The sequence below is a fragment of the Stegodyphus dumicola genome, chromosome 6 (assembly GCF_044657685.1).
Source record: "Stegodyphus dumicola isolate Sdum_Otavi_A_Nest chromosome 6, ASM4465768v1".
Taxonomy (NCBI): Eukaryota; Metazoa; Arthropoda; class Arachnida; order Araneae; family Eresidae; genus Stegodyphus; species Stegodyphus dumicola.
The window spans coordinates 76,031,038-76,044,516 of NC_140773.1; the positions used below are offsets into that span (position 1 = coordinate 76,031,038).

General features: G+C 31.6%; 1 protein-coding gene across 5 annotated transcripts in view; it reads left to right on the top strand.

The window, feature by feature from the left end:
- The window catches only part of heph (polypyrimidine tract-binding protein 1 heph), a 173,306-nt gene that overhangs the window by 20,390 nt on the left and 139,437 nt on the right, over positions 1-13,479 (top strand). The window contains exon 1 of one of the 5 annotated variants that reach the window (XM_035360912.2): positions 2,797-3,033. The exons of the other annotated variants lie outside the window; for them this stretch is intronic. Within the exon in view, the coding sequence (XP_035216803.1) occupies positions 2,983-3,033 (51 nt within the window). The 5' untranslated portion in view covers positions 2,797-2,982. Of the gene's footprint in view, positions 1-2,796; positions 3,034-13,479 lie in introns of those variants that run through there. 5 annotated transcript variants of the gene reach the window in all.

Genomic DNA, 13,479 nt, shown 5'->3' on the forward strand with positions numbered 1-13,479 from the left:
AATTACAATGTTTGTAACTTTTAATGCATAACTAGCGGGCAAGCCCGCTTTCGTTGGTCTTTATTCAAAAGGTGTACCTAACTACCAGTGTTCAGGGATTTTAGCATTGCTGTGCCCGATTTATTCACGTATGCATCCACAAGATATTCTCTAGCTAGCGGGCAAGCCTTCTTTATTGACGCATGCATCCAAAATTTCTATACAGTAAATTAGTAATAGTAACAGACAGTGGTGTAGCTAGGGTGGGGCAAGGGGAGACATCTGTCCCCGGGCGCAGCGTCCAAGGTGCGCCAAATTCATGCTACGAAATTTTTTAATGAAACGTTTTATATTCTTGGCACACAGAAAGAGGCGCAAATTCTCATTTGTCCCCGGGCGCTGGAAACTCTAGCTACGTCCCTGGTAACAGATTTATGTGCATTGTTTCTCTTGAAGTTTACCATGGCCTGCACCTGCTTTTTTCACGTACGTATTCACAAGATACTGCATGCACATTGCACATGCGGAAAATCACAAAAACACCCATCCAGCCAGCTGTTCGCCGGGATTTGAAAGTTGTACTGAACTACCAGTATTCAGCGATTTTATTAGGGCTGTGCCCACTTTATTCACGTATGCTTCCACAAGATACTGCATACACATCATACATGTGGAAAATCACGAAAACACACATCCAGCCAGCCTGTTCGCTGGAATTCGGAAGTTGGCTCAAACTACCAGTGTTCAGTGATTTTGCCAGGGATGCGCCTGCTTTATTCATGTACACATCCACAAGATACTGAATACACGTTACACATGCGGAAAATCATGAAAACACACATGCAAAGATATTAAATGAAATTTCCAAAACATTTTTTAGAAAAAAACAAAAAATGCTACTTTAATTATTTAAGAGTTAATTTCATTTGTCTCTTTTTATATTTTTTCACAATAAGAGCTCTTTTCCGTGTTATTGTTTCAAAATGTTTAAATATTTATCAATAATCTTTTTAAAAATTCACCTCACAAATTTCTCCTCCCCCCTTAAAATTCTAAAAATTTTGCCATACTGGCTCTGGCATCCACCCTGACCTTTTATCATTTCTTATTGATTTCCAATACCCATATTGTTAAAGAAATTAAGTTACCAGTTTTCAATTATGTAGAATGACAAAGGCATCTTTAATTAAATCTGTAAATTATAAAATGAAGAGGAAACTCATGAAGAAGAAACTGACTGAAGAGAGAATTATTTGTCAAAGGGGTAACATTATTGAAACATTAATGAATTAGGAGATGGGCAGAGAAACTAGAGAGAATAGCTAAAATATCTGGAAAATTTCCAAATTACAAAGTTTGTAACTTTTGATGCATACTTATACTAATATCATATAGATGGTGAAAAAATTTGTTATTTAAAGTTGAATGTAATGTAATCAACTTAAAACAATAAAAAAAAAGGATTAAGAATTATCCTATTAAACTACTCACTAAAAATACAGGAATCTTCTGCAGCACAAACTTTTTTTCAGAAATTAAGTTTATGCAGCAGATTTCTGTAATTCTTCATTGTGTTGGTGTGCAAGTTAGATAAATTGTACAACTTAAAATATGTTTATTTTTCTCTTCTGCAACATAATTTTTATTCCAAAAGACATTGTCTTTTAATTGCTCTGAAACATGTAAGACGTACGAAAATTGTATAAATGAAAAGAGGTGCAATGGTGTCTTGCAGTATTTCTGAATATTAATGAATGGAAATTTTATTAGCGAGTTAAGTGAATTTCCAATTCCTTTTTTGTATGTGTGAGCTTTTATTCTATCAAATAATAAAAAATAGTTTGGGGGAAAAAAGATTGAAATGCTAGTTTATATTCGTGCAAAATCTTTTTGCTATTCCCTCACTCATATATTTTTTATTGGATTTCACAATACAAATATGTGATTGCTTAAATCTGAAAAAGAGGGAGGTAAAGAGAACAATTTTGAATTTTTAGAATTAAATAAATGAATCAATTTTAAATCTCTCAGATGTGTTTGTATATCTACTGCACCATGGCAAAATTATGACTGAAAACTGCCAACTCTAATGAATTTTGGCACACATTTGATTGTGTGATATGTAGCTGTGACTTGTAAATAATATTTATATATTTATTTCTCAGTATCAGCAGAGTGTAAAACAATAACAAATGCAGATTCACATTTTTGGCATGTTGCTGACGCTTTAGGTATTTTATTTTATTAAAAAAAGGAAAAGCTAATGTTTTTAATAAGATGTCTGATAGCACTACTCTGTCTGCTTGAAACCGAATGTTTGGTGTAATTCTGGAGTTTTTGTATGAATTATATTTTTTTGTGTGTTATATATCAGAATTTGAAAGTTCCCAAATTTGCGAAATACTTATTTTAAAATCCTATGTTGAATGTTATTTCTTATTCTTAAATGAACATTTTGAAATTAAATTTGATGTTCTTCATCAAATTAATTATATACGTACGATTTTCTTGATTCCGAAAGTCGTGAGAATTCATTAGACGAAATATATTAAATATTACTTAAGGTAGATAAAAGAATAAGTCTCTTGGAAGTGGATTACTTGTATTACGTAAATTATTTATTTACGCCTTGCATCGAGTGAACCGCTGTACGATATCTGAATAAGAGAAGCGCGTCAGTTCCTTTCCTTCAGTTCCTCTTTTTTGAGCTTGCGGAGAGCAGCGAACGCTTTCCCCCCTGCTGCTTCTCTTTCTACACCCCTCTTATGCCAGTCTTCTTTCCTCGCGTGCTTTGCCTAGCTGTATGAGTAGTAGCTGTCTGCAGTGTCGCCCCGCTGCTAAGGTAATAGGAAGGAAGGTACCACGCGCGAATGACAGGGGTGGCTTGCATTTCACGAATGCCTGTATAGAAGCATTTGCGGCCGTTTGTTATTAATTGTCAGTCTGAAGTCTCAACTCTCCGTCATCTCACATCTTCGGGAATTGAATATTTGCGCTTACCCGATGCCCGAAAGCAGCGTGAACTGTTTGCAGGAGGTGTCAGCAATGGCCAAGGTGAGTTTTTCTTGTGCATCTGTGATCGTCGCCGCTCGCTCGCTACAAGTGCGATTACCCTGCTGAGAAAACCTGTTGCCTACTTTGTATGTGCGTGTGTATGCGTAACGAAGGAAAGAATGAACTCGGCCAGCCGGTTGGCTGACTAGTTGCTGGTTGTAACTGCTCATAATAAAATTCGAGCGTATTAAGTTTCTCCTGGAAAAGTGACCTTGACTTAAAAATCGCTCATGCTTAGCGTAGAATTCCATTCATTTTTTTCCCCTCCTAATTTGAAGGGAGAGCAGTCAGGCGTCTTCAGAGTAATTTCGCTCCCCTTTTAAACGGAATGTTTCCGCCATATGTCGGGTTTTTTAAAACATGTTTTCGCGTGTTCTGTATAGTTTTCTTCCCTGGGACATTTGTTCTTCACTAGTTATTGGAAATATTAATTTGTGAAATGTTTTCCTTTGTAAAATAAGACGATTATTGAGTTATTAAATTTAGAATCTAAGATTTAGTGTTCTTTATGAATAATAATTTGTAATTCCAAGAAAAATTTCAGAAAAATACTTTTTGCTTATGAAAGTTGTAACTAATCTGCCGATTCATATGTCAGTATATATTATCAGTTTTAATGTAATACTTTCAGTGTTAAATTATGCTTTTAGACCGTCAAAATGCTTAATTTATATAATTCATTTGCTTGAGATTGTGTAAAACCACTTGCTTTAAATCTGAAAATGCTTCATAAAAGAATACTTAAGTATGTTATTAAACCATTTTTATCTAGATAATTTCTTTTTTAGCATCTTAATAGCTGAATAACAGCTATCTTAAAATCCTGACAGTTATCTTAAAACCAAGTTTGGTAATATGGAAAATTAGCATAATATTTTCTTGGTGCATGTTAAATCTCAAATGGAAGATAGAAAATAAAGATTTCAAAAAACATTTTGAATGTATTTATTAAATATTATAAGGTTCTTAAAAAATAATTTGAAAGTGTTCTGTGCACAGCTTTTTTATATGAATCCAATCAGAATATTTAATATAAAAAAATTTGTTATTTAAAGTTGAATGTAATAAAACAATAAAGAAACAATGGAAGTGCTGTTTTATAAATTTTATGAGAAAGAATTAATTTGATGTATACAATGTGTTGTAGATGTGTCAAACGTTTTATCCTTTCTTTCTATACTGTTTAAAGTAATATTTGATACCTGAATAACACAGTAACTTTCAAACTAAAAATTGTTAAACTTAATAAGTAGTACTGCTATAGTTCAGACATCTCCAGAGTTTATGGATGTAAATGTCTTGTGAGAATCTTTGTGTGTAATCTTTCAATTAAAGCTGTATTTAAACATATTCGTAACCTTTAGGAAAAAATAAGTTTCTTAATGAATTCACGTTATCATTGAATTTCCGTTATGCCTATGTAAGTAATAGTGTTTGAAATGTAGTAAACCCTTATTAATGTGGACCCAATTAATTACATCTTCTAACCGTATACAATTTTCTTGTTTCAACCAGTCAGTTAAGGTGGTATGTATGCAGCTAAATTGTTCATAAGAAAAGTTTTCTGAATGTGATTTTGGAATTTTAGGTGCAGGGGCTCATTTGTTTCTGTTGTTACCTAATTGAAATGGGCCTAGTCTTTTTCACTAAAGTGTTTTCCCCTTAAAATTCACTCAGCAGACATACATTTTTTATGCTATTATTTATTTATTTTTTGTTAACAAAAATTGGTGTAGTGTATAGGCTATTTGGCTTCTGGTATGATGTCTTGGTTCCCTTAGGTGTCAGATTTCATAGGCTGCTGGTCTAAATGATAGAAAAGTTCATCTAATGTTACACAATTTAAAAACATAAAAGTGATTGTGGGGTTGATGTAAAAGATATCAAAGTTTGAATTTTAATTCCTGAGAAAGCTTTGTAAAGAAGATATCATTTTTGAGATGTATTTTAATCGTATATTATTTGTACATGTAAAACCACTGATTTCTCAGAAACTGTTTAATAAAATTGAATGGATTTATTTGGAATGATATATATCACCATAAAAAAATAAATACAAATTTGAAGATTTAGTGCAATTGCATTTGGAAGAACTGTAATGAAACAAATATAATAATTTGGTGACAAATTTTAGGAAAATAGATTATACTTGACAAATGCCAACTTTTTGACATTCAGATTCAGGCAGAAGTAGGAAATGGTGATTTCTGATTTGCACTCATGTTATATTGTATTTTCATATTTCATTTTTGTGTTTCAGTGGTCTTGAGTTTGGCGGAAGAAATTTTATTCCATTACCAGTATGGTCTTCAAATTAGTGAAATTTTTAAGAGGCGAATTTTTCTTGTAAAGTATTCCACAAGTTCTTTGCAGGTTGAGTTCTTGCCAGTGAAATCAAGGCTAGTATCATTAGTCAGCTAGTCACTTAGTGCTTTCAGTTTTAGAAATTCATTAATCATATTAGCTTTTTGTGGGCCCATTTTATCATCCATAAAAATGAAATGTAATCGGCATTCAGCTTTAAATATTGCGATAGATAGGATTTCATCTTGATATCCATGAGGAGACATAAGATTCTTTTGCTGAATAAAACATGTACAAATATTTATTCCTTCCCTAATCACATATATGCATTGGTTATATTACTTAATGTAGTTGGAAATATTTTATGTTCTTGATCAGCACCACCTGGTAGAATATGGTCTATGTATGAGTAGTTAACTGGTCAGTGTGTCATGATCAAGAGACCAATGTGAAGACTGGGAAACAGAAAAGTGTCTTCCCCAAGCTCAAACCACGAAATACTCGAGCCATGAAAATATAGTTTGCAAATTTTTTCTACACCTTAGGTAATTCATATAAAAATATTTAAGTAAATTTTGTGATTACTGACAAAAATTGTGTACAGTTTATTAAAATTTAGTCGACACAAAAATATCTCTGTGAATAAATTATTATTTTTTATGTTTTTATAAAGCATCAAACATCATAATTTTTGGTTTCAAAAACATGCATATTTTTAAATCTTCACATGGAAAAAAGAATTCAGACTAAAATATCAGATTTGAAATGAAATGGTTAAATTAGAACAATTGCAAAATAGTTTAAATCTGTTTTAATTTCATTTACTAATAAGTTATACAAATGAATATTAGGTTAAATTCATTCTGAGATTTATATTATTTTAAAATATGAAATTCCATACATGTATATTGTAAGGTCATTTTCATTGGAAAAATTTCATCTATTTACTCAACAGAATGTAGGTAAGTTCATTCAAATATAATGTAGGGAAAAAATTACAGATCTGGTTTTATAAACCATCTAAGAATAATAACCAGTAAAGAGAGAAAATAAGAATTCGAATTTATTCACCATCTTTTATTTCCATTACCTTTCAGTGTAACTTGTGACTAAGTGAAAAAAATCTTCACATCCTCCTGAATATACATAAGTTCCTAATACTGGCCTTCAGATGTAAGCACATTTAAAGATTAATGTTTACCCTCTCAGCAGCAAGCTTATATTCTAGGCTGTATATTTTTTGCCTAGAATAATCTTTGTGATATCTATAAGAACGTACATTTATGTGCATATAAAAATATGTCAAAGAAATTAAGGCAATATATCAAAAGTACACAAATCCCGGTATGAAATACCAGGAGAGTTTTTACATTAAAATAAAATTAAAAAAAAAAAAAAAATTGTTCTCATAGTAGTTTTGGGAAATTTGTGCTTTCTTAGCGAAAACCCTGGCTGCTCAAAGGGTTAATCTAAATCTTGAGGTATCATTGAAGTAAGCCTAAGTAGTAGATTCACACTTGGCATATTTAATAGTTCGACATGAATGTGCTTGATTGTCATATTTTTGCTGTGTTATACAGAATCAGGTGTATTCTATGGAATAGACCAGTTTCTCTAGAATACTCTGCATAAATGAAGCTTTTACATGATTGCATTTTTTAAACAATGATCTTACAGTGTACATCACAATATAAAATTTCTTAAAATAAGATTGAATAGTTGGCGAGAGCCATTTCAGTACTGTTAAGTTAGGTTCCAAATACAGTGTAGTTTCTGTGCAAATTGAACAATTTTTTTTTGTGGTCCATATTGATCCAAATCATATAATGCACTCTTTATGTAGTTTAAAAAGTGTCATGTCATGTACACAAAACTTACATGCTAAATAAATACTTTGGAATTAATCTCAAAGTAAGAAGCCTTGTTTTGTTGGTAATTTTCTAAGCTTGTTTTTAAAATTTAATTTTTTTTTTTTTTTTTTTTTTTTTTTACCTCATTAGTGGATAAGAAAAAATGATACAAACCAGATTTTTACCATATGAAAATCTACAAAATTTGCCCATGATTTCATAAAATTATGAACCTTTTTTTTAACAAATTGTGTAATTAGAAGTATTTAAAGAATTAAACTCTTAGCCACCCTTTTTTTTTTTCATCAGCTAGATATGTATCCTAACTTTATTAACTTTGTGCCATCAGCAAGGCAGCTGATCAACTGGAATAAAACCTTTATTCGATGCTGAGAGATCTGCTAATTGATTGATTGAAATTCCCTTTCTGCAGTCATACCGAATGACATTAAGCAGCACTGCTGCTATAAAATAAATTAAAAGAGCAGTAGTGTTTGGTTAGAAGCACATGTTGAGGAATCATGTCCCTAAATGAAAAGTGTTTATTGATTGAAAAGGAACAAGACTTAAATAATATAGCTATATATAGAGAGATATAAGTAAATTAATTTCAGTAATAAAAACATGGCCCCTGTGTTTTTTATATAACTAGACGGCTGTTGGTGTGCTACTTTTTCTCATCCTATTTATATTAATCTTTGATATTGTGTTCTTGAGGTTAGTCCCGTGTTAGGCTCACGTGAAGTGTTTTGATGTTTGATAGTCTGTTAGTATTAGTTGCATTACCTTCCCTTAATGATTAAAAAAAAGTAACTCTGTTAAAATGTATTGCTTAAAAATTAATCGTATATTAGTAATAAATTCTTAATCTATTACTTATATATTTGATTCCATTAAATTTGTTTTTATCATGAATTCAAATTTTTTGTTGTGATTACAGTGACCAAGTATTAACATATCAGGTATGTGATTAAAAAATCAAATTCGTGAAAAAGTAGCGTTTGCCATTTTTGAATTCAGCGTCCACAGTGGCACTTCGCAGTTTTTTCCTCCATTCGCAAATCTGTATTCAGTTACAAATTACGGGATTTATTTCAAGATGTGAATATCAATGCGTTTTTATTATACCTTCATGACAAAAAAGCAACAACCGTAATAGAGTATTAAAAACAACAAAGTCGTATTAAAAAAAATGCAGTGTTTGTTCCCAGATCATTTCCCAGACGTATCATGAATTACTAACAAATTTTATGCCATACAGGCAGAACGACTATCAGCGGTTGTTTTCCCACATGTAATGCGACAAAATTATTTCCTTTAGCCCTTGAAACATTGCTGTACAGTATTGCATATCTGAAATTTTTTGTATTAGGCAAAAATGTTACATTAGGCAAATTCTTAGATTCATGTAGTATTTGCTCTGCATATAAAATCCTTCTCATAAAATCATCGCGAAAGAGCACTGCTGTTTATTCGATCATTGTCTGATGCCAAATATGCGCGTATATGAAATGCTTTATTGGTTTTCATCCATATTGTTAGTAATAAAAAAGTTTAAGTCTTCTTGTAAATCATATGAAGTAAAACTAAGGATACAAGTTGGGGGGGGGACCTTTGGATTCCAGTCCGTGAAGTGATCTGGATCAAAATTGGAACGGAAATTAATCATTATCTACTTTGCCATAATTAAGTTATCCAGTTCATATCAAGATCGTTGATGGGAGACTCACGTCAGATTTCTGTTTAGAACTGTCATTTGGTTGCGAGAAGTCAGAGGAGCTCGGTGGTGTTTTCATTCGTACACTTGTCTCCTGATCACATTCCGAGAGCTGTTATGTGCTACGTCGCCTTTGATAGCTTGACAAATGAGGTCACGTGCTTACAGTGCATTAAATCATCTAGTAAGTCATTACTTAGCTCTTGTGGGAGGAACAGTTTTTCCTTTCTTTCCCAAGGTAAAAAAAAAAAAGGATTTAATCTTGTAAGCGCTTTTTGTCTCTTGCTCAGTGTAGAACTTGAAATTGAAATCTAAAAAAGGAAAATGTTTTCCCTTTTACTCTAACATATCCGTTCTGTGGGTAATTCGTTTTTCTGTTCGTTCATTGAAATATGTTTTATTGTATTATATCGAATATATTCGAAAAAAATCGTTGTTACTGGAACATCGATTATGCTGTAGAGACATTAGAATTTTTTTGAACCACGGACCTCTGGAATACCGGCCCAGCGTGCAGAACCACTACACCACGAAGGAATGCTAGGAAGGCGGGAGAAATATCTTATAATGTTTACATTTTTGAATACATATTCAAACTCAAGCAAAAGGCTGTTCTTTCTAAATTAAAATATATGAGTTCTATACTATGCAAATAAATGAGTTCTATACTATGCAAAATCTCTTTTGCCCAGTAGATAATTTATTATTATATGCTTTTATATAGTATAACTCCTGATGTTTCAGCGTGGTTGACATTTTTTCATCGATTTTTTACCTACTTCTTGGTAGGCTAATGAGTTCAGTTTTGTATATGCTCTGTTGGTCGATGATAATGCAATGCGGTGAAGAGGTTTTCTTAAAATTCGATTTAGATTTTTTTATTTGTTGTTTAAACGATTTTTTGCACATATCTTCGTTTAGCGAACAAATTAAAGAGATCTGAATTTGACGGTTTGCATTATCAAATAGAGCAGGGAAAATATCTTTTCAAAGAAAATTGGTAACTTCCGAATTCTTAGCGAATTTTTGAAAATCTCTATTTTTTTAGAATATTTGATTTTAAAATTTCAACATCTAAAAATGTATCGGAAATTAAGTTTCAGAATTTTCACAGATTATAAAACGAACATTCCACCCTGATTAAATAATAGAATGATTAAAAAATATTGAGTGAACTAACTACATTAAAAAAAAGTTGCAGCATGAAGCAGATGGGAAAAAAAAAAAAAAAAAGGCGGGAAAATGGTATTGCCGTGTGTGTTATCTTGGCGCGCTAATGACGAGTTGGCGATATTAGTTCCCCCCCCCCATTTTAACTGTAGTAAATGCGAGTTGTAGCATTGTTTATGTCCAGTTTTAGAAACTCAATATTCAACTTCACTCTAAATGACGTTCAGTTATTTTTTATTTATTTAATAATAATCTTATAATTTTTGCTTGTGTTTTAATAATGACTTAATATTTCATCTTTGATGACGTGTAATTGAGAGTAAAAAAATAAATATACGATTAAAAAAAAGGAAATAAAATACAATTAGAAAAGGTTTTGTACCGTAAGCTTTTATTTAAAATTGATATGGTAATTAATGTACTAAAACGAGAAAAATAATTTATCATAGTTTAATGGAAATAATAGATTAAATAATACTATTTACAGAATTCATTTACAATTTTATATCGTCAATAATAAAAGCGTGGGACGCTTAAATGACGAAATCTATTACTATAACTGCATTGTCAGTGGCAATTTATGTATTCATTGCAAATGCAGCTTTTTTATTCATTGTATTTTTTAATGTATCATAGGCAACCCGCACTTGATTATTCGCGATGTGAAATTGTAGAGAAATTCCCTAAATAAAATTATTTAATATAAACTTTTACAAACAAAACAAAATAAAAAAAAAAAAAAAATCATCGACGCATTAAGAAGCAGTTGCCCGATGGGGACAAAAATTGGTGGATAGGAAGATTATGTACAGAATAGAAAATTATTAAAATTTCAGAACAGCTGAATGATTTATTTCAGAGTTACACAGTTACAAAGTAACGCTCAATAAAGTGTTGAACCACCTCTAGCTGGATGCAAGCTGCTACACGGCGTGGCATAGACTGATAAAAGCTCGCGAATGGTCTCCTGCGGTATTTCTTGCCAGACGTGCTCCATTTGTCGTGCTGGGTCAACATTCCCCGTTTGATGCAGTCGCCTTTCCATCATATCCCAGATAGGCTCGATTGGAGCAAGGAGGTTAGAATAGAAGGAGGGAAGGTTCAACTTAAACGGTGAAGCTTGACGGCCATGTTACTGTTATCGCTGTGACTTGCGCAAGGAAGTCTGTAATTGTAACATTTTTTCCCTTTTCTTTTCGAAGCTTGTCAGCTTATATTGCATATGGATGCACAAATAGATTTTCGAAAAATATTCCTGGGATTACTGTTCATTCGTAAGTATTGATTTTCTTTTTTTCTATGTAATTTTATAAGTATGTTAAAAAATATCACAATTCATGTTGTTTTCTTTCCAGATGTGACAAAAATGACTTAATAATAATCGAAACATGTTAAATACATTTTAATGTTTTTGCTTACAGCTGGTATCTTCGTTCCTTAACATACAATGATATATGCTAGGATTTAAACTGTATAATTTGAACGTTTAGATAATTCGTTTTATAATTTTCATGAAAAGTAAGAAATCAATTGTTACCATTTTTATGAATTGTGAAGGTGTTAAATAAAGCAACGCTTTTCTTTATGTATTAATTACTATTCATTCTTAAGTTTTGTGAACTGTTACGGATATAATTTGTGCATTTGATCAAGATAAACTGTTCTGTTGTTAAAATGTTTTTGCATAAGCTTACAAATTTCTGGGCAGTATAGCGATAAATGTAAGTAAAATATTTACACAATTGAACATGTGAAAAGATATATCGAAAATTTATATAGGTATATTTCTGTAATTCAGCTTAATTCAAGGTAAGATTCATAAATATGAAACGCGCATAAACTGAAATCATTGAATTCACATAAATCTGTTTTATTTTATTAATATTTATTTTCTTGTTGATATAAGTTGATTATTGGTTGTGAAAAGAATCGATTTAAAACTTTCATTTAAAAAAAAAAGCAACATGTTACCATTTTTTAGATAATTATCTGTTATTAATTTCAGGTAAAAATGATTCTTTAATAAATTATAATAATATTGCGAATAAATCAGAAATATCACTTCTTAAAGAAACAATTAGAAAGTATAATACCCGAGAAGTTGCTAATAAAACCTAAGCAAATTCTTGAAATTATGCAGAATCATAATTTTTAAAGGCTTTAATGTTATGCACATGCATTTAGATTTCGAAATATTTCTTAAAGATTTTCTGTACTTAGTAAATTACGGATATCATCTTTATATCTTTAAAACAAAAAACTAACAATAGAGAAGCATTTCATTATAAATTTAACATATTTTTACTGGAAAATGCATGCATAGAACAGCTTACAAACACGTACGTTTCACTGCCGTATTGCAATGTTTTGAAGTAACAAACATGGACGCTGCTTGTTCCGTGGAGTTTCATTCGACGATAGTGGAAGAAACTGCGAACCCTCCCTCCTTCTATTCTAACCTCCTTGGATTGGAGAGAGATATGGATGGCCAAGGAAATGTTTGACGAGCTGTAAGACAGTTCATAGCAACACGTGCCATATGTGGTCTGGCATTATCTTTCTGAAAAATAAGACCATGGTACTGCAAAAGGAACGGTAGCAAAACAGGTCTCAGTATCTCATCGACGTACTACTGTGCTGTAAAGCGCCGTTCACACTGGGGCATATCGGAGCTAACGAACACATCCGACGTTAACCAACAAAGCCGATCAGCTAGAAAAAAACCAGTTTTTTGTCACTACGGACCCAGTTGAAAAATCTGAACTTCACGCAAAACGGAGCTAGTCGACACATGGAACTGACCAATCAGGAGAGTATTTCAAATCATCATCAACAGAAGCGCGCTAAGTTCAATAAACAACATGGCTGACGACATGAGCGAAGATTGTAGTCTAATTGCCAAAATCCAGCGACATTCCGTTATATGGGATAATCGACGTAAGGGCTATAAAAATAAAGTAAATGCGCTTGCGGATAGTTTCCATCGGAATGATAAGTAATTTTCTTTTCTCTACATTTTTGTCTTTAGATTTTGAATCCAGAGTGTTAATTGAATTACTGATATCAATGATCTCAGATAATATATCTAATCGTATTATAAAGTTAGCAATCGCATTAAAAGTAGTGAAAGCAAAGCATAGACAATGCGTTAATGTAATATTTTTCTTTTTTAACTTTTCTCATCATAAAAAGAAAGGTACTGTTTATTGCCTCATATAATAAAATGAATCACATAAACTTTATAAACTCGCGCATTCCCTAATCATTTGGAATGAAAATACTGATAATAATAATTAAATAATAACAATAAAACATGTTTGTAAACTGTTTGAGACAATGCTTTTAAACTAAGTCTTTATTATTCTCTCGTAGATGAGGTAGCAAAGCAGAATGATGGCCACGAAT